The 25,891-nt window shown below is 37.3% G+C and overlaps 3 protein-coding genes across 7 annotated transcripts; 1 reads left to right on the top strand and 2 right to left on the bottom strand.

The window, feature by feature from the left end:
* Positions 1 to 309: 309 nt before the first annotated feature.
* pyroxd1 (pyridine nucleotide-disulphide oxidoreductase domain 1) lies at positions 310 to 8,935 on the top strand. Its single transcript, XM_053650283.1, has 13 exons — positions 310 to 561; positions 992 to 1,090; positions 1,187 to 1,267; positions 2,130 to 2,249; positions 2,402 to 2,527; positions 3,113 to 3,186; positions 3,644 to 3,825; positions 4,084 to 4,154; positions 4,229 to 4,331; positions 4,577 to 4,689; positions 5,288 to 5,410; positions 5,750 to 5,887; positions 7,144 to 8,935. Exons 2-13 carry the CDS (start codon positions 1,007 to 1,009, stop codon positions 7,390 to 7,392), a joined length of 1,464 nt encoding a protein of 487 aa, XP_053506258.1. The 5' UTR covers positions 310 to 561; positions 992 to 1,006; the 3' UTR covers positions 7,393 to 8,935.
* Positions 8,598 to 22,378, bottom strand: LOC128623315 (protein mono-ADP-ribosyltransferase PARP11-like). 4 transcript variants are annotated; one of them, XM_053650288.1, is made up of 8 exons: positions 18,011 to 18,319; positions 12,582 to 17,690; positions 12,395 to 12,509; positions 12,090 to 12,165; positions 11,900 to 11,972; positions 9,491 to 9,624; positions 8,934 to 9,091; positions 8,598 to 8,857 (listed from the first exon to the last, which is right to left on the bottom strand). In XM_053650288.1, the coding sequence occupies exons 2-8, from the start codon at positions 12,690 to 12,692 to the stop codon at positions 8,598 to 8,600; spliced, it is 927 nt and encodes a 308-aa protein (XP_053506263.1). In that variant the 5' UTR covers positions 12,693 to 17,690; positions 18,011 to 18,319. The 4 variants fall into 4 exon arrangements, with proteins under 4 accessions (XP_053506263.1, XP_053506265.1, XP_053506262.1 ...); XM_053650290.1 differs by lacking the exons at positions 12,582 to 17,690; positions 18,011 to 18,319 and adding an exon at positions 22,253 to 22,378; XM_053650287.1 differs by having other exon boundaries at positions 12,582 to 18,319.
* Positions 20,636 to 25,891, bottom strand: LOC128623314 (protein mono-ADP-ribosyltransferase PARP11). Of its 2 annotated transcripts, none has more exons than XM_053650285.1 (7): positions 25,680 to 25,891; positions 24,727 to 25,302; positions 24,561 to 24,636; positions 24,318 to 24,390; positions 24,081 to 24,208; positions 22,927 to 23,078; positions 20,636 to 22,696 (listed from the first exon to the last, which is right to left on the bottom strand). In XM_053650285.1, exons 2-7 carry the CDS (start codon positions 24,770 to 24,772, stop codon positions 22,380 to 22,382), a joined length of 792 nt encoding a protein of 263 aa, XP_053506260.1. In that variant the 5' UTR covers positions 24,773 to 25,302; positions 25,680 to 25,891; the 3' UTR covers positions 20,636 to 22,379. The 2 variants fall into 2 exon arrangements, with proteins under 2 accessions (XP_053506260.1, XP_053506259.1); XM_053650284.1 differs by having other exon boundaries at positions 24,727 to 24,847; positions 25,147 to 25,890.

Here is a 25,891-nt window from a genome sequence, read left to right as displayed (position 1 = left end):
AAAAATAAATAAATAAATGAATAAATAAATAAAGTTATTATTGACTTTTATCCGAAGAGTGCAATTTGTATAATTTGTATTTGAAATAGATTATATTTGTATATAGTAAAATATCATATGATGCTATATTTATTTAGATTCATATTAATAATTGTATTTATTTTATTGTTGTACATAAATTCATACCTAGTATGCTATCTTTTCTTTCTGTAAATTCTATTCATCTTCGTCACTTAAAAAAAAAATCCAAATCAATTAAAAGAAGTATCGTTTCCTTTTTGAGCCTCGTCGCCTGCCATAGTGATGTCAAAACACGGAAATCCTTAACGTTTAGGAAAGCAAGGAGTGATAGTCGTGCAGCATTATAAATGTCTCACTACCTCTTCTATAAGTGCACTAAGTAGGGTGTGAGATAACAGCTTCTGCAGCCTATATGATGTATTATGTGTCGTATAGTGAGCCGTTTGGGATTTAGCATCGGACTTCAGCTCTCAGGGCAGACAAGTTATAACGCATGCGCTCTATGCTAGTAAATAAGCGTCTGATTCATAACAGCGAAAAGTAAGTCTAGTTCAAACTAGATAAACAATTAATATCAATAATACGGACGACTAGGACACTGATCTCCACTTTTTTACTCTTATATATTGAACAGAAAACATAAACAGTTGTGTATATAGAATTATAAAGTACAAATTATCGGGTTTAATAACGAATAACCTCGATTATCATTATTTTAAGATCGATTATCATATTTTTCCCCATCAGATTTATTTTGTAAACCATTAGTTGTAATCGCATGGACATTCTGAAGACTTGGTTGTATATTTGGGGACATAAACACAAAACAGGAGTTAGTTTCTGATGAAGAACTTGGCTGAGAGTTTATATGGCTTTGTACAAATAGAATAAGCTCGCTCGCTCTCTCTCTCTCTCTCTCTCTCTCTCTCTCTCTCTCTCTCTCTGTGTGTGTGTGTGTGTGTGTGTGTAGGTGGAGTTGAGTGGTATGGCTGGAAGCTCCCTGGCAGAGAAACACTTCAGATTTGTGGTTGTAGGTGGAGGAATTTCAGGGGTCACCTGTGCAGAACAGGTACACTGATCAGCTTTGACTTTATAGTGAGCTGTTGTTTATGCTCAGTGTTTATTTCCATCCATGTCTCATGTATTCTCCTTTTCCCCTCTGCAGCTGGCCTTCCAGTTTCCTAAGGATGAAGTTGCTCTTCTGACCGCTGCTCCACTGGTGAAGACGGTGACTAATTTAAAACAGGTCTGTTCTCAGAATCAGAATGAAAAGTACAGGTACATTTATTTCCATAAGCAACCAAGACACACTTCATACAGTGCAGGTCAAACTTCACCAATATCGACATCACAGTCCAAAAGAAATGCAAGGCAGTGTAAAGCAAAATGTATATAACTTACATTACAGGTCTTTTGCAAACCTTCTACAGCTGAAATGAACTTCATAGAAACCTAAACCCTTAAATTCATTTCGGCATACGTAGCTTTCCTGTTCCCATAGCCCAGGTTTTGCAAGTAAACTATGGCATTAGGATGAATGAAATATACAGTGTGAACTGATGGTTCATATGACATTGTATTACATGTCACTGTTGGACATTACTTTTAGTTTCCACTGGGGAGTAAAATGGTCAGCAGTTTATACCAATGCGTCATCAAAAACACTGTACCTGGGTGCCTTTGTTTAAAACTGGAAAAAAAATTTTATATATATATATATATATATATATATATATATATATATATATATATATATATATATATATAAATAGATTACTAAATAATTAAGCTCACATTATGGTAATGCCATGATATAGAATTGGTAGTTACACAGTGTTTTTCTATGACAATATCTATCAGTATTAGTCTTTTTTCATTCCAGTATATCATATATTTCCTAATGATGCAAATCCAGAAGGCAAATGGCACAACGTATTTATCATGTTTATTAAATGTGATCTGTTATCATCAATAATAAACTAAGTCAATAATCTGATGTATATGTAGAGTGTTCCTTGTACACACAGGGATCAATACACAAATCACAACTCTCTCCTCAGAGAAACACTGAATGTGTATAATGAGGATGTAACACATTTTTCCCGAAGGTGTCCAAGACTTTGGAGGAGTTTGATGTGGAAGAACAGCCATCCAGCGTCTTGGAGGAGAAGTATCCTAACCTGAAGGTTATTCACTCAGCAGTCAGAGTCCTCCGTGCAAAACAGCATGTGAGTCAAATTATTCTGTGTATGTATATGTCAGGTGCCTTCGATAGGTATTACATCATCATTATTTTTGGTAATTTCTTCTTCTTCTTCTTCTTCTTCTTCATCCAAAGCACTTCAACTTGTTAGTGATGTTAATGAGTTCTTGCATGTAGGTGCTGCAGACTGAGGATGGACATAACTTCCGTTATGAGAAGCTGTGTGTGTGCACCGGTGCCAGACCTAAACTCCTCATCGAGAACCCTCATGTGCTGGGGATACGTGACACAGACAGTGCCCAGGTACTGACAGGCTATTCAAATGATTGACTCACTGACAGATTTATGACCTAACACTTGTACATAAACACCTGATATTTTATCTTTGTAACTTTAATACACTAGAAATGTACAGAGTACAGTACTAAATAATACGAAGCCGACATGAAGTGTTTTTAGGATTTTATTTAGTATGTTCTTTATTACTTTAATAACTTATTAGATATATCACTGTCATATTCTCAATCCTGGGTGGTCAGAAGGTGTTAAATTACAGCAAATTACAACTTTATATAGCAGTCAGAATCCCAATCTAACAGGACACAACTTGGTAACAAAAAACATCTGTCAGTCACGTTTTCCAATATTTTTGCTCGCCTAAAAATTGGGTGGTCCGATACAAAATGTGCTATGTTCTATGCTATTTAACACATCTACATATAAATACCAGGAAATACAAGCTGAAATTCTGCACTCTCTTCTCATATTCATCTTTTGATCTCAAACTCAAATGTCTTCAGCAAAAATGAATGAATTGGCCTTGCTGTTCCAATAGTTTTGGAGGGGACTATTTTCCCTTGTAATGTTGACCTTATTTTCTTTTTACAGGATTTTCAGAAGAAGCTTTGCAAAGCCAAGCGCATGATAGTTATTGGGAATGGAGGAATTGCTTTGGAATTGGTGTAAGCTCCTATTTTTAGATTCCAGAAATGTTAAACTACTTTCATAATATAAGCTAATGATAAATATGTTTGATAATATTTCTTTTTTAAACATAGACTAGGACTAGTATGCACAGCCTACCACTGTGGCTACAAATGTGTTATGCTGTTCTTCTTGCATAAAGTATGTAAGTGTATTTATATCTGTAATCATTTGCACTGAAATCACTGTTAGAAATCCCAGTTTTCATGTCCAGTGTTTCCCAGTTCTGTTTCTAAATTCTCTTTGCATTAGACATTTTAATGTTTAGTGTTCCCTGTTCTAACATATCTAATTCAATTCATCAGCTAATCAATAAACTCTTCATGAGGTTAAAATTTGTGTACAGTATAAGAGCATAGAAACACATCAGTGTTGTGCTCTCTTGTGGTTGAATCTGTTACTACACCTGCCACCACTGTGTTTCTGTGGCTGTAGCTATGAAGTGGAGGGCTGTGAGGTGATCTGGGCGATAAAGGACAAGGCCATAGGGAATACATTCTTTGATGCTGGAGCTGCTCAGTTCCTCATCCCCTCACTGGAGGTCGAGAAGCCTGAGAAAACACTTCCCTGCAAGAGAGCACGCTATACCATCGACAGAGCCGTAAATCCTAAAGCAGGTACACTAAAGCCTAGGTTATAATACACATGAGCAGTGAGGCTGAGTCAGCCCTGCTCAAACTGTAATCTGCATATGTCGAGGGTACATTGGAATCAGCAGTTGGCAAAAATTTAAACCTCAGTTGAACAAATGATGGGCGGGGTGGGGATGGCATTGGGAGAACGTTTTGTGACTTTGCTACACCTGTGGCTGTTGTTACAAGTGTTTAAAACATTCATGATAATGTACTATGCTAATGTGTGTTGTTTCACACCAGGTTCATTAGATCATGGTAGTGCGTTAGGTCCAGACTGGCACCAAGGCATCAGTCTAAGAGGAGCAGAGGAGGTGTGTGATATTGTATATTCTATATTTTTACAAGTACCAAGAACAGCATCCTCATGTCTTCTTTTTATTCCCAGGTGTCACACAATGTACATGTAGAGTATGAGTGTGAGATTGAAGCAGTCCACTCCCAGGAAGACTTCATGCAGTCACCACTCTATACACAGAACAGTGATTTAGGTAATGTTGTTAGAGCATTCTATCATATTTACCTAGGTGATCCTGTAAGACACACAGGACATATGGAGATATGCAGAATACTATATTGTACATTTTCAGATTCTTGGATATCACAGTGAAAATATTTGATTAAAAACTGTGAGCTATACTACACAGACATCTGCAGATTATACAGTTATTAGATTTAGTGGCAAGCCCTAAAGTATACCACCGACCTGTGATCCTTGAACTTTCTTTTTCCATAGGGACGTGGTCAGTTTATGCACAGTTAACCAATGGGAAGGTTTATGGCTGTGACTTCATAGTCAGTGCTACAGGTGTGGTCCCAAATACTGAACCTTTTCTTCAGGGTAACAATGTAAGTACTAAAATGCCTTAATTGGCTGGGGTACAATTCTGGTTTGTCTGGTTATACATATACGTGTCTTCATGTTTACATATGTACATCTTTGTGTGTGTGTGAGAGAGAGATAAAAATAACATCTGATCAAAAAGTACATAGTGATTAATAATCTAATCCGTAGTTGTTTTATTTAAAAAAATCACATTTTAAATGGTTTAAAATATAAAATATACAGTTGGTCTATGCTGTAGGATATCCACAATGCTGTCATAAAAACTGTGCCATGCTTTAATGCAATTATATCACCCAGCCGTCCTGTCCGAAAACTAAGGAAAGAAAGATAGCTGCCACTCTCTCTCTCTCTCTCTCTCTCTCTCTCTCTCTCTATCTATATATATATATATATATATATATATATATATATATATATATATATATATAATATACATACATACATACATACATACATACATATGTGTATATATAGTCTGACTGCACACTGCTGAAGCCACAACTCCCGCTAAGTGTCCCCCATAGACCTGCATTTTATCTTCAGTATTTGCCATCAATTTTTTTTATTTTTCTTCATACATTTTCCAAAAATTAAATACAGTTTGAGCTGGCAGAGGATCATGGCCTGAGGGTTGATGAGCACATGCGGACATCTGAACCAGACGTGTATGCAGCTGGAGATGTGTGCAGTGCAGGCTGGGAGCCTAGTCCCCTTTGGCAGCAGGTTTGTACTTTCATTCGTTCACCCACATGTTAATTCATTCATGCATGCACACAATTACTCCCTGTATTTTGTTATCACCATTGTGTTTTCCTACAGTAAGTTCTCAGTACTTTGGAATATTAGTACAAAAATAAAACTATTTTGAACAGCACTACTCTTTTAATATCTGAGGCAGGATTTGTCTGAATGAACATGGATCCTCTTTATCGTATCCAAATTCTCGGTCCTGGCCATGAAAAGTCAAATAACAAGCACATTAGTGCTATATTTATATACAAAGTGCTGTTTAGTGATATTGAATCTCATGTTCACTGTGTCTGTTGTGTACCCACGTGACAGATGCGCTTGTGGACTCAGGCACGTCAGATGGGCTTCTACGCCGCACGCTGCGTAGCAGCCCACGTGCTGGAGGAGGCCATCGAACTGGACTTCTGCTTCGAGCTCTTTTCACACATCACCAGGTTCTTCAATTACAAGGTGATTAGTGCTCTCATTCTATTCTCTCCTCTCTCTCTTTGTTACATTACGCCTCTCTCATAATTTTTTACTTATTCCCTGTTTCTCAATAATTGTAATTTCTCTGTCATTACTGTTTTCCTCCATGTTTCTTCGCCAAGTGCCATGTATGAAATCACTACATGCCCGCCATATCTTGGCGTCAGCCATTCTGTAGTGTTGTCCGAATTGTAAGTGGACAATTCTAACTCCCTGGATAGTTCATCATCATCATCATCATCATCATCATCATATTATTATTATTATTATTATTAGTAGTAGTAGTAGTAGTAGTAGTAGTAGTAGTAGTAATAGTAGAAGTAGTAATAGTAGTATCTGTAGTAGACTATTGAACAAAGGGCTCTACAGTGTGTCTGGACTAAAGTGCTACAATGCATAGTGATTTCCTTCAGCTCAAAATGTACTTATCAAGATGGATACCATAATCCCCACCTCATACATAAATCACCTTTAATACTATTGTATTTTCTATGGCTTCAGTCAGCTTGGTAATTGCACACACTCAAGTAAGTGTGAATTTTTATTATTTTTTTATTTTGTTTTTGATTATTTTTCTCCCATACTGCTGCTCTATGTAGTAAATAGTGAATGAGTAAGGGCGAGCGTGATTACAGACACAACAAAGGTTCTCTTTCTCTGACTCTATATTACTCTTAAACTGCACCGTTCCTTCCTTCCTCACTTCCCTTCATTCCTCATTTATTTCAGGTTTCTCTCACCATTACATTTGTACTCCTTGCTAGAGAAGGAGTACTTTGACAATATCACCTTCTTTATTTTCCCCCAAAGTTATCGAAACTAGGAACGAGTCCATATTTTTGAATAATCGATTTGAGATCATCATATACAACCAACTTTAATAATTTACCAGCTCTCATTGTTTCCCTTGTTCTCCTTTGTAAAAAATAAATAAATAAATAAAAATGAAAATAATAATAATAATTAGTAAAAATGCACATAGTGGTATGTAAGGAGTTATTTATTAAATAGTTAAATAGATACCCTGGCATATGGCTCAAATTTCTCTTTCTCTCTCTCTCTCTCACTCACAAAAACACAGACTCTAATATAACTGTCCATCTTCCCTGGTCTATCTGTCATTTCTCAATCTCTATTGTGTGTTTGGCTTCTAATTTCATATTACCTTAAGGAAAATTCTAGGATTTTTGCACACTGATGTTTATGTATGTGAGACGTATGTTCTGTGTGTCCTACAGGTCGTGCTGCTGGGCAAGTTTAATGCTCAGGGCCTAGGCTTGGATCATGAACTGCTGGTGCGCTGCACTAAAGGCCTGGAGTACGTGAAGGTGGTGTTGAGCCGAGGGCGCATGGTGGGGGCTGTCCTTATCGGAGACACTGACCTGGAAGAGACTTTTGAGAACCTCATCCTCAACCAGATGGATCTGTCCTCATATGGGGAGGAGTTGCTTAACCCTAACATTGACATTGAGGACTACTTTGACTGAATTAAGATGCTGAGGATCCTGATTAGGGATTGTACAGGTGCATACAAAGTTTTTAACATTATAATATATAAAATCATAAAACAGGGATAGCAGAATGTCATTAAGTGCAATATTAAGCTGCCTGTACATTATTTAAAGCTGTCGTATAATTTCAAAGATTCCTTTTTTTTTTTTTTTTAAAGGTAAATTATATTGCCAATATTGCAATAGGCTTGGCTAGTTTCTTCATTTACATCTTGGAAATAATCTCCGTCCCCAAGTGGAACACAGTTGCTCAGCCCTGACCTTTATCCTTAAAAGGTTACTCACGAAGAATTTGTAGTAGACGGGGTGGGTTTAGTTGTGGGACAGATGAAGATTTCCATGTCAGTGGCAAGTCACCTTAATCTGCCTTTAAAGAAGTAATAAGCACCATCTTTCTAGTAACATGATGGACATCAGTATTGGAAATCACTTCTGGTGGTCTTATTGGCCAGTTACACATCATGCTGAATGAACAAACACATTTATTTAGTTAGTTAGTTTACTTCATTGACCTGCAGCCCATTTGGATCCCAACCCTCTATATCAACTGGCAGACCGCGGTCCGGATATGGACACAATAAAGTATTTCACCTGAACAAATAAAAAAAGTGAATATACAGTTGAAGAGCGTGTCAATCTAACCAATGAAAAAATGGCTATAGTTAAACAACTCTGCAGGCTGTAGTTAATGCTTCTAATCATCAACCAGCTTGGCTTCTGTAGCAGACCCTCTGTTGTGGTTTATGTAGACCAGAGTGAGCTAAAGCAGACAGAACGGGAAGTTTTGATTGAATTGTTTAAAGATAGATGGGCAGAGATATATGCAATATTTTCCCCCTACTTCCCCCTAAGTTAAAAACAGCTGTTACTGAGAACAGCAGTGTGCACCAGGGCAAAAAATAAATAAATATATTATTTACTAATCAATATTATTTAAGCTTATTTAAGCTGCTTATCTGGATCTTTGTGAGTAAGAAATTTTATGTAACTAGACCTTCACAAATTTTAGTTGATGACCCCTGCACTACAATTATACCATCTGTAATCCAGACTATTAGACTTACTTCTTTATGAAACCACTAAATAAAGCTAAATGACCCCATTTTGTAACTACGTTCAATATCACCAAATCAACAGGCAAATAATGTCTCTCTGTCTTCCACAATCATTTTCTCACCCTATTACCCACCATACTCCAGCACGTACTCAGGATATATCTGGTCAGAATTAAAGACAACAAAAATCCTAGGACATAATGTATTGTCAACACAGCTGTCATGTATATTTTCAATTTGGTCACCATCAGGTTTGCAGAGAGCAGGTCGTCCAGTTGTGTACTTCCCAACAATCACACGCGCAAGGAACATTATTCGTGTGTCGTTAACTCCCTGGCTTCTACTGTACTTGTCTGCGTAGGTTGCATGTAGGGCAAAGTATGTACCTAGAAGAAAATGTATAACTTTTGTAATCATAACTGAATATAATATGAAGACAATAAAATATCAAACCCAACTAACCTTTGCCCAAAACATGACCTTGTCTTTTTGACTCAGATATTCTGCAGTCAAAATTGTACAAGCAAATATTTTCCACTTTGTTTTTGCCTGTGCCGTGGAAGAGCCATCGTTGTTCAATGTCTGACTGACCTTTTATCCTCATCAGCTGGATTTTTTTCCTGTAGAAAAGAAGGGTGAGAATACATTGATGATGATAATGACAGAAAATAGATTACCAGTAAAATGATTCAATACACTAGATTGAATAGATTTTTTTTCCATTGTCTTAAATCTTAAAAAGACATTTTGAAGAAGACTTATGATTGATTTTTTTTCTAAGACAAATATAAATAGTGTTTATGCCAACAACTTTATATCTGAATATTATATATATTACAACTTTATATCTGAATAATATATATTTTTTTATTACCCTTTACTGAAAATGTAATTGTTTCCAAACAAGTAGTTTCCAACAAGTAGTTTTCATTTAGATCTTAGTAAAAGAAGTCAACACATTAATGAAGAAAACCTTTTTATGAACAAGTATGTCGCAACTTGACTGAAATTGTACCTACCTGGAGTACAGCTCCCAGAGGTCAACATTCTGTACTCTATACAGCACTCTCAGGGGTTCCTGCAGTAGTCCAATTTCTCTCACATATCTTTCCACGTTCTTAAACTCACTTGTTTGCCAGCTCACTTTAAAAGCCTGAAAAACAAGGGAGACATTATTTGATGAACAGCTTTGAAGGTTATAAAACTTGTATTAAATCATGCATTATAAGCACACAGCATTTAAATACTGCCGTAGGTTAATCAGTAGTCAATTTAAAGTGTAATGACCAAAAACATTGCCAAAATATATTTGATGGCATGTAGTGATGTGTATGTAACTATGGTTCTACAAACCCAGGATAACCTCCAGGGGTGGAATAAATTACCTGGACACCGCTTTGTGTTTAACGAAGTCACTAAGTGATGTATGATACAGTATTTGCAATAAATACTGTTGTCACAGAGCCATCTTTCCCTGGAACCTTACTGCAAAGTTTGCACTAGTTCCACATAAAGAAATGTGGCATTTTCTGGGTTTCACAGAACAGATAAATATGTATTTACACGAGTCCTAGCATTTTCAACATAAGCCAGTACCACACATGGTGAACTGAATTTGATTGTCAAGCATGATACACTATATGTCCAAAGGTTTGTGGACACCTGACTATGGCACAAATACTGTACAGTATTTGCTTTTTGAACATCCCATTCCAGATTTAGTCCCCCTTTACCTCCACTTTTCTGGGAAGACTTTCTACTAGATTTTGGAATGTGGCTGTGGGGATTTGTGCACATTCTTTCTACCACAAGAGCATTGGTGAGGTCAGGCACTGATGTTGGGCGAGGAGTCCTGGGGTGCAATCGGTGTTCCAGTTCATACCAAAATTTGTTCATTGGGGTTGAGGTCAGGCCTCAATGCAGTTCACTCAAAGTCTTCTGTTCCAGTCTTGGAAAACCATGTCTTCATGGAGCTCACTTTCTGCACAGGGGCATTGTTGTAATGGAATATGTTCCAGTGAAGGGAAACATGGGTCCAGTGAAAGGAAACTGTAATGCTACACCATACAAATACATTCTATATAATTGTGTGCAACAGTTAATACTTTGTGGCAACAGTTTGGGGAAAAAACACATATGGTGTGATGGTCTGGTGGCCACATACTTTTGCCATATAGCATATCTTCCATATAGCCATACTCAATGCATCCCTCTGTCACTGTAATCAGGACCCACTGATCTGATGTGGTCACTGCCCAAAGAGCATTATTCCTATCTGGCTGAGCATATTATGCTGACCACACATTTAAGAATTACATTCCTTTGATAAGGAACAAGGTGGTTGACTGGTCATTGGGTTGAAAAGCACAAAATCTGACTTGTATGGTCTTAGCACCTGATTCATCAATTTTAGCTGAGCCATGTCTGTCACCAGGTTGTTCTTCACTTAGAAAGTAACTTTACTTTCTGGGCCTCTTGATATTTTGCTTCGACAGGCATTTTATGATTAGCAAGCTGTCTAGGCTGTTGAGCTTGGGTAGGATTCCACTCTGAATCTCCCTGTTGGATTCTGCATTATCACTGCTGTACAATTGGCACAGAGGATGTGAGTCTGCACAAGTACAATTCTTGTATAATGACTCCATGTGAAGAGAATTGAGGGGAACCTGACACCAAACCCAGAGCTGCATATTAGTAGAAATTCAGCTAGTTTAGCAGACTATGCAATGAAGTGTGCATAGTATGGTGAGGGAAAACCACTCAACAATCCTTGAGGCACATGACCCACAAACTCCCAGTAGTTGTCTAGATGACAGGGCATAGAGATTACTCACAGGAAGTTTTTTAAAAAATGCTATTTTTTAAAACATGTAATATATAAAATTCCACTCACCATGGTAAAAGAGGATAAAAGGAAGCTACCCCTGTCCTTGAAGAACAGGTTACCTCAGTATGGTAGCTCCATATTGATGTGCTCCAATGTGTATGAGGCAAAATGAAGAAAGGGGAAGATGACCATATACCAGCAGTAGTAATTGCAAATATTTTGGTCTAAAGTCTTGGCATGTGTGCATATGTGCACAAGGAGATATCCATGTGATTCCCACTGCACTCTGATATTAAGAGGAATATAACCATTGGCTGACCTTGACTGATTTATATCATATTGGAAAATCTTACTGGATTTAAATCAATCAAGGTTTATATTAGTTAGTCTACTCATACATAAATTTTCACACACTTAGGGCACAAGAATATGAAAGTTTTTTCCAAAATTCCAAGATTTGTTATCAAAAATAACAACTTTCTTGTGTAAGTGGTCCTATAAATGATTTGCGAATAAATCTATTCGTATCACAGTTGATAAATGAGGTACAATGTGACAATAACTAAAAATGTCTAGTTTGCTTTTCCATCATAAGCTGTACCTTAAAAGGTGCATTAGGATCCATGTTCTCCCAGTAAGCAGGTATAGATGGAGCCTGGTCTTTACATTTGTATCTGTTTCATTAGACAAACAGAGTTTCACTTTCATTTCATGGCAAGGGTAAATGAGATGACGCAAATAAGCAAATAATAGTAGTCAACCTTAGTAAAAGAAAATGCAAACACACAGACCTCTCAATATGCTCAGTGGAGAAAGAGCGTTTTAATTTTTGACTCTGTCCTGTCCTCATGTTGGTCTTCCAGTAACCTGAGTTTGGTAAATCAAAATGTAATTTATATATATATATATATATATATATATATATATATATATATATATATATATATATATATTTTATAATGTACAAAGTTACTATTGATTTGACATGATTATTCTAAAAATGCATTCTTAAATGTATTTATGGCCCACATGGTATTACAGTTATCGCTATAATTTAACAGGATCTTTTAAGTATCGACCTGAGAAATTAGATTACCAGCAAAATCAATTCTGAAGTTGCCTCCTGCTGTGTTGAAGGTAATACTTCCAAGTGGGTCTCTACAGTAAAGTATTTCCATTTCTGAGCTGCTGATGGGGTTCACCGGATCATCCTGTAAAGGAAAACTTGCCTTATGAAAGCAGGTAGGAAAGAGTTTTGGAATAGTAATGAAATGAGATGATACCTCAGTTCTGTGCCAACTGCCACACTCTGCTTGATAGAACCAGTTGCAGGAATAGTAAGAAATTTCCATAGGTTCAGTATCATTATCCTCTGTTCCCCAACCAGTAAACATGATGGCAATTAAAATAAATAAATAAATAAATCCCTGTAGCACTCTAAACTGTTACTGCAGTTAGACCAGTTGAAGGTAGCACAGGTAAAGAAACAAAACCAACAATAAATAGACACTCCTGCTCTGACATCACTGATGGGAGGGAACATTTATTGCAGACATCACCTGTGTGTTTTCCAACCGAAACCATTTCACTGTAATAGATGCTATTGTTTCATTAACAACTATTACCTTAACAACACATTGTTACAGTCAGAGTTCATACTTTGCAGCTGAGATATGTAACACGTACACACAGAGAAATATGACCATAGATCTTACTATTATACAAATATATACACTTAACTCCAGAATTATTGGCATCTTTTTATTAAAAAGAGAAAAATTACACACAATGATTTAAATCCCCTTGAATTGGAAAAACTACTCACCTTTAGCAAAAATCACATCCTCATACATATTTCTTTTTGTGGCAAAATTATTGACACCCATAAACAATATTTAACATAGTTACAAATATAAGTCTATCCACCCCCACCCCCCTTTGCTGTCAGCTTCTCTGAACATCACTGTTGCCTGTAATGTCCTAATGAGCGTCATCCATCATTGTAGGAAAAAACAAAAATCTTTCAGCACCTTGTGCCACCAAAACAGCTCTGACACTTTGAGGCAAGGGCCTCTGAAGGTGCACTGTGGTATCTGGTACCAAGACATTAGCAGCGGATCCTTTAAGTTCTGTAAGTTGAGCGGTGGGGCCTCGATGGATCAGACTTTGTCCAGCACATCTCATAGAATTTGGAGGCCAAAGCAACACCTTGAACTCTTTATCATGTTCCTCAAACCGTTCCTGAACAATTTTTGCAGTGTGGCAGGGCGCATTATCCCGCTGAAAGAGGCCACTGAAATTAGGGAATACCATTGCTATGAAGGGGTGTACTTGGTCTGCAACAATGTTTAGGTAGGCGGTACGTGTCAAACTAACATCCACATGAATGCTGGGAACCCAAGGTTTCCCAGAAGAACACTGCCCAGAGCATCACACTACCTCTGCCAACTTGCCTCATTCCCATAATGCATCCTGGTGCTAACCCCAGGTAAGCATGTGCATTGGTACTAACTACTGCATACTGGGAACACCCCAAAACACCCAGTCATCTAGCCACCACAATTTGGCCCTTGTCAAATTTGTTCAGATCCTTTTGCCATTTTTCCTGCTTCCAACACATCCACTTCAAGAACTAACTATTCGCTTGCTGCCTAATCAGTCCCTCCAGGATTCCGTGATCACAGAAATGAACACAAAATCAAGGAAACTCCACAACATTCACTTGCAATTTTTCAAAATTACCACAGATTTTCCACAGATTTGGCCCAAGACGCATCATGTGACATCATTACAACGTACATTCAGCCAAAGCCCCCTTTGATTCACGTGCGTCAAACATGAGTACAGCTAAAAGGTCTCATTTGCCAACAAACATCACTGCAAAAGACTGCAATTTCGTGCAATTGCAATTTTGCCAATCCGAGTAGTTTTCCACAAAAAAAATCACAAAAAACTCTCCAAATTGCATTGCAATTTTTTTTAAATTTTTTTTTTTTTTTTAAAGCAGCAGCAAAATCAAACATCTTTGGCTGCAGTAATCATAAACCCTACCCCTTGACAGGTGCCACTATACCGAGATAATCAATGCTAATTCACGTCACCTGTCAGTGGTTTTAATGTTATGGCTGATTGGTGTATATATGAGTGGTGCCCATAATTTTCAAACCAGTGTGACAAAATGCACTACTTTTCATGTTTCAACAAATATTATGTCAAAATAAAATGTACTAATTGCATGTTATTAATTATTCAATTACTTTTGCACATTTGTAGGGAAGGTGCCAATAATTCTGTAGCAGACTATACAGTGTATACAGTTATTACTTTTATAGACACCATGCGGTTTTTCTTATGTAATATCTGTGTAACCATATTCAAGAACCTCTCCATGTACACTAAAACAAGTTTTCTATTTTATGTGACTAGCAAGTGAGGCCAACGTTAATCCAAACACAGAACCAAGCAGGGTTAAAGGTCTTGTTTAGGTGCTCAGCAGAGCCTTTCTGGGAGTCCTAGTATATGAACTCACATCCTTCTGGTTACTAACACAAAACCTTAACCACTGAGTTACCAATAGCTCAGCACTAGTCCATCCATTTGATAAGTGGTTATTAAAGCAGAGTATCTCTTAAAGGAGAGTGGTCATAGACTACTCTGTTCTAATTCTTTTCTATAATGTACATTTCAGTGTGTTTCTCTAATACACATGACCCAACTCATCATCCCATTAACAAGATAAGGACATTAACAAACCTCTTCATGCAGTTAAAATTCTATGAGGGAAACACTAAAATGTGCATTACATGATGACTCCAGTAGCAGACTTGGGAAACAATATTTGACAGACCTACCAACCTTCACACAGATCAGAATTTTAACATCAAATTATGCTGGTATGGGTTTTCACTCAAAAAAAATGCTCAAAGAGATGACTTCCATAGTAAAATATTAGATGAGACAATGAGAAATTATTCTGGAATGATTGTCATTTGTGTAGGTGGTTGAACCGACACTTCACACCCTGAGGTCTATTTCACAAAATCGGTTTTAGTGGTTGCCAAGGTGAGTTTGCGTTTAGTTTGAGTAAACTCTTTTCCCTTTTCAAAGTGAACTTTGAAAGCGAATGTCTGGGTTACGCATGTAACCCTGTTCCCTGAGAAGGGAACAAGACGTTGCATAGCTTTGTCATACTGGGCCATGCCTGTGAATTGCATCTTCGCTTCAGATAATAAGCCTGACGGCACAGTTCACAGGTGTCGTTTTTACATCATGTGATGCACTTAATTGCCATGTCACCTAATCACGGCAGGCCTATAAATAGCTCATGCGTTTCGTTCCCATTTCAGGGAACAGGGTGGTAACCCAGACGTTTCAAGAACGTTTCAAAACGTCTCATCAAGGTGGACTAATTTTTTAGCGGTTTTCATCACCATGGTAACTTATATTACACAGCTAACCTGCTCTGGAGCAGGTTTTATTCTGGGTAAGAAATCGAAAACCCAGATTGCACCAATCAGCTGTGAGCAAAGTGATACACAGTGGCGTCCACTAATATTGGCACCCTTGGTAAATATGAGCAAAAAAGGCTGTGAAAAATTGTCTTTATTGTTTAACCTTTTGATATTTTGTTTAAAAAATTCACAAAAAAATACTCTGCTCTCATGGATATCAAACAATTGCAAACAAAACACAGGTCTATCCAAAAAAAGAAATATCATTAAATTTGTTAATGTATGTGTGCCACAGTTATTGGCACCCCTATGAATTCATATGAAAAAAAATATATTTGAAGTATATTCCCATTGATATTTTAATTTTTTTTTGTACACCTGGGTAACTAGGAACAGGAAATTGTTCAACCATGACTTCCTGTTCCACAGGGGTATATATATGAGGTTACACATAAGCCAAATTCCTTTAGTCATTCATAACAATGGGTAAGACCAAGGAATATATCTGTGATGTGCGGCAAAAGGTTGTTGAGCTTCACAAAATGTGAAGTGGCTATAAGAAAATAGCACAAGTATTGAAAATGCCCATTTCCACCATCAGGGCAATAATTAAGAAGGTCCAGTCAACTGGAAATGTTACGAATCAACCTGGAATTGGACGTGTCACTGCACTGTGAAGAGGATGGTTCGAGAGGCCAAAAAATCTCCAAGGATCACAGCTGGAGAATTGCAGAAATTAGTTGTGTCTTGGGGTCAGAAAATCTCCAAAACTACAATCCGAAGTCACCTACATCCCCACAAGTTGTTTGGAAAAAAGCCTCTACTTTCAGCCAAAAACAAACTCAAGTGTCTTCAGTTTGCCAGACATATATATTTAACAAAGATTTTTTTTTGATAAACTTGTGTTTCATTTGCAATTGTTTGATATCCATGAGTGCAGAGTATTTTTTGTGAATTTTTTAAACAAAATATCAAAAGGTTAAACAATAAAGACAATTTTTCACAGCCTTCTTTGCTCATATTTACCAAGGGTGCCAATATTAGTGGAGGGCACTGTAAATCTGATGCATCAAAGTTAACCCTTTAGTGTTTGTTGCGATGACTTCACCGTGGAGAATCCTGTGGAGCTTGGAGCACAAATAATAAGAAGGCTCTCCAAAGTGAAAGCACTTTTAGGGACAGGCACAATCCCCTGGCTTTTTCAGATGACCATACATAAGAAAGATATCGATTTTCAGCAGATGGTATAGTTTATCTATAAACTATAGATGGTTTATAGATGAGCCAGACATTCTTTTTGAGCTAGACATTAAAAATCTGACATGCCGAAGCCACGCTCTTACTGTACCACAAACCGTATTGCTTTGCGTTTCTTTGCAAGTAGTGCATATTTTCATGCGGTGGAATTATTCCTAATATATTTTCACAGATTGATATTTATTTTATATTAATATTTACTTTAAACAATTAAATGAAATTACATTAAATATGTTGGGGTTATAAGTTTTCAATCAGTTTATTCTCATTGTGAGCCTATAAAATAAACTTAAGCATTTACACAACCAGCTATGTTCCCGAGCTTTGGTTAATGTACGTTTAAAATTCTGTAGGTTTAAAATATTTCTGCATAATAATTTCTTGCTTTTCAACTGAAAAGTATGTTAAAGTTGATAACCAGCGTATTGGCTTAGTGGTTAGCATGGTTGCCTCACACCTCCAGGGTTGAGGGTTCGAGTCCTACTGCTGCCCCGTGTGTGCGGAGTTTGCATCAGAGATTTCCTCCAGGTACTCCGGTTTCCCAGTCCCAAGACATACGTTGCAGGCTGACTGGCATTTCCAAATTGTCTGTAGTGTATGAATTGTCTGAGGAATGTATGTGTGATTGCACCCTGCCTTGTGCCCCAAGTCCCCTGGGATAGGCTCCAGGTCCCCTGTGACCCTCTGTAAGATAAGCAGTACAGAAAATGGATGGATGAAACCTATTAACCTTAATTAATTCTTAGTCTGTTCAACACACTTTGTGTAAAAGACCTCTGCTCATTCGCCCCATCCTAACATTAGTAACGTTTTGGCCAGTGCTTTCATCATGACTCAATTTTTCTGCTTGAAAGATGTATTGATGTCTTTGCTTTCTGTCAAGGTTCTCAGTGGAGAATGTTTCTTGAGTTCATTAATGTAAAATAAAAGCAATCAATTTAGCTGACATTAAGCAAGTACACTATATGACCAACGGTTTGTGGACACCTGCCAAGAACACTCACATGTGCTTGCTGAACATCCCATTCCAGATTTAGTACCTTTTGCTGTTATAATAATCTCCACTCTTCTTGGAAGGTCTTGCAATAAACTTTGCAGTGTGCTCGTGGGAATTTGCCCATTCAGCCACAAGAGCATTACCGAGATATGGCACTGATGTCAGGTGAGAGGCACTGTCATGCTGGAACAAGTTTGGATCACATCGTTCCTGTGAACAGAAACTAATGCTATAGCATACAAAGACAGTCACACAAGCAATTGTCTGCTTCTAACTTTGTGGAAACTCTTTGTGGTAGACCCACATATGGGTGTGATGGTCAGGTGTCAACAAACTTTTGCCCATATAGTGTATATACTGTACATAGTTAACATAGTGATGCCACAGATAATTCACAGCCAAAAAATGGTCGGAAAGAGGCACTTTTTAGGCTGAAAATAGAAAAAAAATGGAAAGTGATTAAGAACATGGTTTGTTTGCATTGCTCTCCAGTGCCAGTCAGAGCAGATATTTTTGAACAGCAGATCAACAGTGGAAAAAGTCCACCATTTCATTTACTGCCAAACAGTATGACAGTTCCTTAAATGAGGTTAACAAAAATGTGCAGAATTGCATGCATGAGGTAGAATTATGGTGAGGTAGATGAAATGCTAAAAATATATAAAATTATATGGAAAACAGAGCTGCACAATAATAATAATAATACTTAAATCGTGGTCACAATTTTTGGGTTCCTCTGTGAAAGCTAATTGACAATAATATTGGAGAGTTTAACTAAAGCAGCTATGTGGCTGCACTCATTTAATGTGACCAATATTATTTTGACTCAGATATTTAAGCTATACATCTGAAGCAATATAGCCCATCAGTATTAGTACTCACAAGACAATCAAAAATGTGTGGTAGCCTGGGAAAACCCTTCAATTGATTTTTGAGAATTTTGAGCTTTTTCTACAATATATAGTTGTAAAAACTATAGGTGTTCCTTAAAGGAAATATCTTTCTGTCTTGCATTAATTTAACCATAAGTAAGGTTCTGGAATTTTAAACATATGTTACCCCCAAACATGGACAAAATCACATTTAAAATTCTGTTTTTTAAAATATAGAAAAAGAATATTACTAATGATAAATATGTCCATGAAAACTATGTCTATCTTTATAGATATACAGTACTGTGCAAAAGCTTTAGGCGCCCTATTTTTTTAGTACAAGCTTTGTTATAGATTTTTTATTTTATGACTTCGACATTATCGAGTCATTACAAAAACATATTAGATTCCCAAACATTAGTTTTTTTAGCACAAAATTAAATGTTAGAGTAAAATGTTTTTATGTCATTAAAGAAAGCAGTGTATTACATAAGAGGACACTTTTCAGACAAAAAAAAAAAACCACAATGAAGGTTGCTGGGTTTTGCTGCAAAAATAAAAAGCAAGTGCGATGGTCAAAGTCTCCAGAAGGACTGCGGCTGTTTCTGCAAGATGCTCAATAAAACTTACAGCTTATTTCCTTATAAAACTACACTAATTGTACCGGAGACTACTATTTTATTATTTTTGTCACACCAAATATTGACTTTGTTTCATTTATTACTGTTTACTGCTCTTCATGGTATTTTTTTTTTAATGTAGAAACATTTAATTTCATTATTTTGAAAGCATTTTGCTCTACAGCATTTATTTGCATGTGCCTAAAACTTTTGCACAGTACAGTATAAACAATTTTATGGGGCCTTAATATTACAGTTGGGATTTTGTCAACCTGTTTTAATATTGTCCTAAGATGACAGGCTGGTGCAAGGAAATAGCCACCTACCTCTACATTTGTAACCTAATCTACGTAGGTTAAAAAGCAACAAACCATTAGTGACACTTTAAGACATATAATTCTTACAGTGGTAATAATTATAATTATATAATTAGCAGTACAGTTAAGAATTATTAAAGTGGCTAGGGCACTGGTAGGTCCGTGCTTAAGACATTGGACTACTGAATGGAAGGTTCTGAATTCAGTACTAGGCCCTTAAGCCAGGTCTGTAACCCTCAACTGCTAAGTTGTATAATTGAAAAAATGTAAGTCACTCTGGATAAGGGCGTCTGCCAAATGCTGCAAAGGTAAATACTTCTCATAAAGAATTCTTGATGATGGGACGTGTGTAATCACTAATCCAACAACTTATTCAAAGCTTGACTTTCACTGTGTGAGGAAATCACACTTGCCTAGCAAGGTTTTAGATATATTGACTATTTTTACCATCACAATTTTTTATTGGCTCCTTAACCAATATGAGCTTTGAGGGAAGAAAGCCTTGGTAAGATTAAAAAGATTTTCATGTTGTTTTCTCTTAACTGTAAAACAACATGATTTTATGGTTTCTTTAGGCGTCAATGTATGATAAAATTTATTTTAAATAAATAATAATAATTTGGACAACTCCAGAATTCAGCCACAGTGCCAGGTTTTCCCGGACCACCACACAAACAGTAATATTCATACAGTATGTCCTAACTAAAAAAAAAAAGGCCAACTGCTGGCAAAACAAGAAAGCTTAATTAATAATATTATTAATATTATTATTATATTAATATTCTCACAATCAGAGTTTGTCAATCAGTTTGGACCATAATATTATTATGGTCCAAACTGATTGACAAACTCTGATTGTGAGAAAGTGAAACTATCCCTTTTGGCTTACTATTGTCATCCTTATTTCACTCATTATCTCCAACACTTCCACTTCCCATTTCTGTTTGTTCCCCTTTTTGTGGACTGACCATACAGTACTACATGGGAATTCATTTAAATAATATGCGTCATGCATCAGACCAGCTAACAAGATAACAAGATAGGGCCCTTTTAAGGAAGTAAGAAAAGTCGGCATTTGAGGTTTTGGAGGTAGATCTGACTTATTTGTGTTGATTTGAAATAATATGATATAAAATAAAAAAATATATAATGTAATTCTGATTATACACTATATTGCCAAATGTATGTGGACACCTAACCATCACACCCATATGTGCTTGCTGAAAATCCCATTCCAGAGTTTGTCCCCCCTTTGCTGTTACAATAACCTCCATTCTTCTGGGAAGGCTTCAAATTATATTTTGGAATGTGATTGTGGGGATTTGTGTCTTTTCAGCCACAAAAGCATTAGTAAGGTCAGGTATTGATATCGGTGAGGAGGCCTGGCATTCAGTTCTGCTCCAACCTTGGCAAACCATGTATTCATAGAGCTTGCATAGTCCACAGGGACATTGTCATGCTGGAATAGGTTTAGGCCTCTTAGTTCCAGTGAAGGGAAATCTTAATGTTACAACATACGAAGACAACTTATACAATTTGTGCTTCTAACTTTGTGGCAACAGTTCAGGGAAGGAGCACATATGGGTGTAATGGTCAGGCATCCACATACTTTTGGCCATGCAGTGCTATTCTGACCTCAGTATTGAGCAAAATAACTACAATGATCTTTATAGCCATTATTGTGCAGCCCAAATAAGAGCATGGATAGAATATGATTCACAGTCTATGTCAGAGGTGCACAACTCCAGTTCTGAACAGAGCTCAGCAGTTTGCTTATTTCCCTGCTCCTACTGATTAAGTGATGATTTGCATGAGTAGACACTGACATATTTATACAATCATGACAATATGTTTTCAGTGGTCACCACAAAGCGTTTGTGTAAGTCGTGAATATAATGTGAATATGGCTCCTTAAGTGGTGCAACAGAAAAGTATGCGACCTATCATCTGTGATCACAAGTACTAATCCCGATGATGCCATAGTCATCCATGGCTGGGAGTCAAGAGAGCAAAACTTGCCATACTTTCTGGGTGGGTAGAATGGCATACTCTCTCTCCCCTGTCAATCACACAGACACTATGGGTGTCTATGGTGTCATGTATGCAGAAGAGGGCAGCAAAGCTTTCCTCCGAGTGTGTTCTGCTGCCCTGGGACACAGTATGAACAGCAGTGAAAACATGAGGAGGTTGGCTTGGATAAAGCACACGTTTGCCCCACCCTCAATGATGGTAGCTGGTTAGAGATAGGGGAGAGTTAGCTAGTGGGTGGGAATTTGCCTGACCAAACTGGGAAGGAAATGTGAATATATTAATGCTGAGAAAGGGGCAAACTGTGCTTGACTCTAGCCCTCAGGAACTGGAGCTGGGACTCACTAGTATGTTTTTGACCCCCACGTTTCCTGTCTTATGTGAGTCGTTATCATCACAGGCATGTACACACCTTAACTTTGGCACTGACACACAGGGAAGTCATGGCTCTTCAAACCACGGCTTTGCTGTTTTTATTTGAAGCAACCATTCCTGTGGCTTCAATAAATAACTAGTCCAAATTGTCCTTTGCCTCTTCATCAGTAGAATTCGATAAGGTACTCAGGATAGATCTGGTTGCTGTCAAATATTACAAAGATCTTCGGGTTAACCATATCGTCCACGCAGCTGTCAAAGAAGTTGGCAATACTCAGGTCTTTGGAGGGCGGGCGACAGAAGTGTGGGTGACCTACTGTGTATTCCCCTACTAACACCCGTGCCAGAAACATGCACTTATACGGCGGGTCACTCTGGAATATGGGCGGTGCCAGGCCGTGTCTCTGCAGCGTGAAGTTATGCTTGCTGGTGGAGTGGCAGAACTTACTGGAGTATTTGGCATCACGAGCAAAATAGCTTCCTGTGGACAAAGAGAGCAGACAAAGATAAAACACTAAATATGTATGTCAACATTGATCTAATGCTGAAAGTACACATCCTGCCTCAAACAGCAATAAAAACAATATAAAGGTTCAGTTGATTTCTAATGGAGATACACAATGCAAAACGACTCACAAAAGATCATTCACAATTCCAGTTGACAGTTACACACTTATAAATGGTGGAACAAAAAAACAGGAAATAATTTACCTTTTCCATAGACGTCACCATGACTTCCTGTAAGTCGCCAGTCAAAGTTGTATGTGCAAATAGCCTGGAGGTTACTGTGACCTGTCCCATGAAACAGCATCCTCTCATCAATATCTATAATACGTTTTATCTTTCTCAGCTGGGCCTTTTTCCTTTGATAAAAAAAATAGAAAACAAGAACAAAAACTTCTTTAATCCTTTTGTGTCCTCTTACACTAATGATGGGGGTATTTTCTTAATTTCAATTACATTTCAAATAATCACATATTTTATTACATTAATTATTTACAATTTATACCACAGCATTATAGAACTCTCGATTCTGACTGCCAATTAATTTTTTATAACAGCACGGCTCAGGGAGTAGATAACAGGTTTATATTAATGTGCTTGTTTTAAGACGTTATCGTTTCTATTTTAACAGCTAACATGTACCGATTTTTTAAAAATATGTAATTGTGGATATGTTGAAGTTTTCGGTGAGGAGATTTTTGGAAGGACTCTCCAGTGTTGTTAAATAGGTATTGTAATACACTGCTGTAAGGTTGAATCCTTTGAATTTTCCATCACAGGACAAAGAGCTTTGCGGTTTCTGGATTTTTCGCTGCATTTTTTAAAATCTTATTTAAAAAAAGAAAAAAAAAAACAGGTGTGTGTAGTAATGAGATTTATAATAGGAAATAACTTGAATAGTTACATTAAATGTAGCTATAAATTGATTAAAAAAAAAAAGCATGATGTTCTTTTAAAAAAAACAACAACTATTTAATCACTGGCAAACTGCTGTGGTATTAGAGGAATGAAACACTTAAGACTTACTATTATTGAAAACTAATCCATTTCGTGTTGGGCCGCATCACTCCAGCCCGCTACTGATTATTTTCCTCTAACAGCACACCTCATCGTATTTAATTCCTCTGTTATTACTCTTTTTAATTACAGTACTACTTAATTCATTCATATACAACAAGACTGATGCCAACATATGTGCTAATGCCTGCTTATGCTTTTCAGTATTGTACTTCCTAGCAAGTGCTATGTGAAGATTTTGTCATGATCCCCATTCTACAGTCATCATATCTGCCAGTGAGTTGGAGACATATGAAACACGTTCTTATGTGTTCACAAGTGCATGAAAGAATAAAGGTGTACACCTGCAGAAAAACTCCCACAGATCCAGGTTCTGTATCCTCTGAATGGATTTTATAGGTTGAGACATTGTCCTCTCATACAGCCTGGCCACCTCTTTGTATTCAAATGTGTCTCTGCACAGAGGGATGAGCTATTGGACAAAAACACAAGGTCACATAGGGAGCCTGACAGATTTTTGGCTTGAATGCAATTCTTGCTGACTGTAATGTTTACACACATGCTAATGATATGTTTTATACCTGGTATGGCTCATCTGTGTTAACTCTTTCCCAGTGACAAGGGACTGGCAGAGCCAGGTTATCACAGATAAATCTGAGCACAAATTCATAAAACCACCATAGTCAATGCATTGACTGAATCTTGTGCTATACAGTGAATATCAACTTTTCAGATAGATAGATAGATAGATAGAGAGAGAGAGAGAGAGAGAGAGAGAGAGAGAGAAACACAAATACGGCCTGTGGTTTGCATACATGATTTACCTAAATCCAGTGGCAGAATGTAGAGCCCTTTTTATTGGTCTCTGTTTTCCAGTTGTGACATTGATTTGCTTCATAACTACAAATCAAAGGCACATAAGACATGTCAGATCAGCTAAAAGCTGGACGTGGGAGATTTCAGATTGTCTTGTTTAGTGTGTGTAGCTACCTGAAAAGTCTAATCTGTAGCTATATTTAGGTGTATAGAAATCCATGGAACCATGCTGATTCCTGTTGTAATTCGCTTCAATCTGTTCGCTGGTCACCGAGCATCCTGCACTGGGATCAATCTACAGAGAACACAAAACAGTGCAGCTGTCAAACAGACTGAACATGCAAAGCATATGCAAGTGTTTAGTTTCCAAACCAGCGTCAATCAGGGCAGGTCCTGTATATCTCCTTGGCCACCATGGTTTTGTGATTTTTTTTTTCTTTTTTCTGTAGTTACACACCTACCAAAGCTCGGCGTGAACTGACACATCATTTGTGTGTTAGAGCAGGAAACTCACTAAACCGTGATGCACTCCAGACACACAGGACCACAATCTAGCTTTCTTGGAGGCTTACTTCAAACAGAAAAGACACGTACCTCAAACATGTGCCACACTCCACATTCAGCCAGGTAAAACCAATGCCAGTTAGGCTCAGTTGTGTCCATCTCCTCCTCGCATGATTCCTCATCATTGTTTTTGGGACACATTTGCTGAACATGCTGAACACACTTGTCAGTTACGGAGCAATGCATCTGTGGCAAAGGCATAAACAGCAGCAGACGGCTGGACCCAGACAGGCTTTTGTACCAAAGAGCTGGACCAAAATGTGCTATTGTTTTAGGATCGCGGTGCTCACGCAATGTATATCCAATATAAAACGGTATCAACTGGCATCTTTAACACTGGTGTCTAAACATAGCATATTATAAACTAGATACATGAACGAGCTGCTCTATTCTATATAGTAAAATTCGGACCTATCTTCACTATCGAATATCGAACGATGATGCAACTTTACACCGATTATTATTATTATTTTGTGCCTGTTTGGCGAGATTTCAAAATGTATTTATTGTCATTGTTATTCATGTAATTATTATGATCTGACCACCAATGTATACATAGTTACCTCAATTTAAATGCAATAATACCCCAATACTGTCATAATAATTTAGCTTAGGTTTCTGTTTCCTCAGAAGCTCAGTTGTTATTGTTTATATTTCCGTATACGTCACTCGTGACGCAAGGGTCTTACACAAAGGAGTCAGGCGTTTCAGAACTCCACGCGCTGAATTTCAAGCTCGAGATTCGGTGTAGCAGTAGTAGTCTGTGTTGGGCTGG

Source organism: Ictalurus furcatus, chromosome 19 (genome assembly GCF_023375685.1).
Source record: "Ictalurus furcatus strain D&B chromosome 19, Billie_1.0, whole genome shotgun sequence".
NCBI lineage: Eukaryota > Metazoa > Chordata > Actinopteri > Siluriformes > Ictaluridae > Ictalurus > Ictalurus furcatus.
Note: the sequence above shows the minus strand (reverse complement) of the source record. Positions and strands in the feature narration are given on the sequence as shown.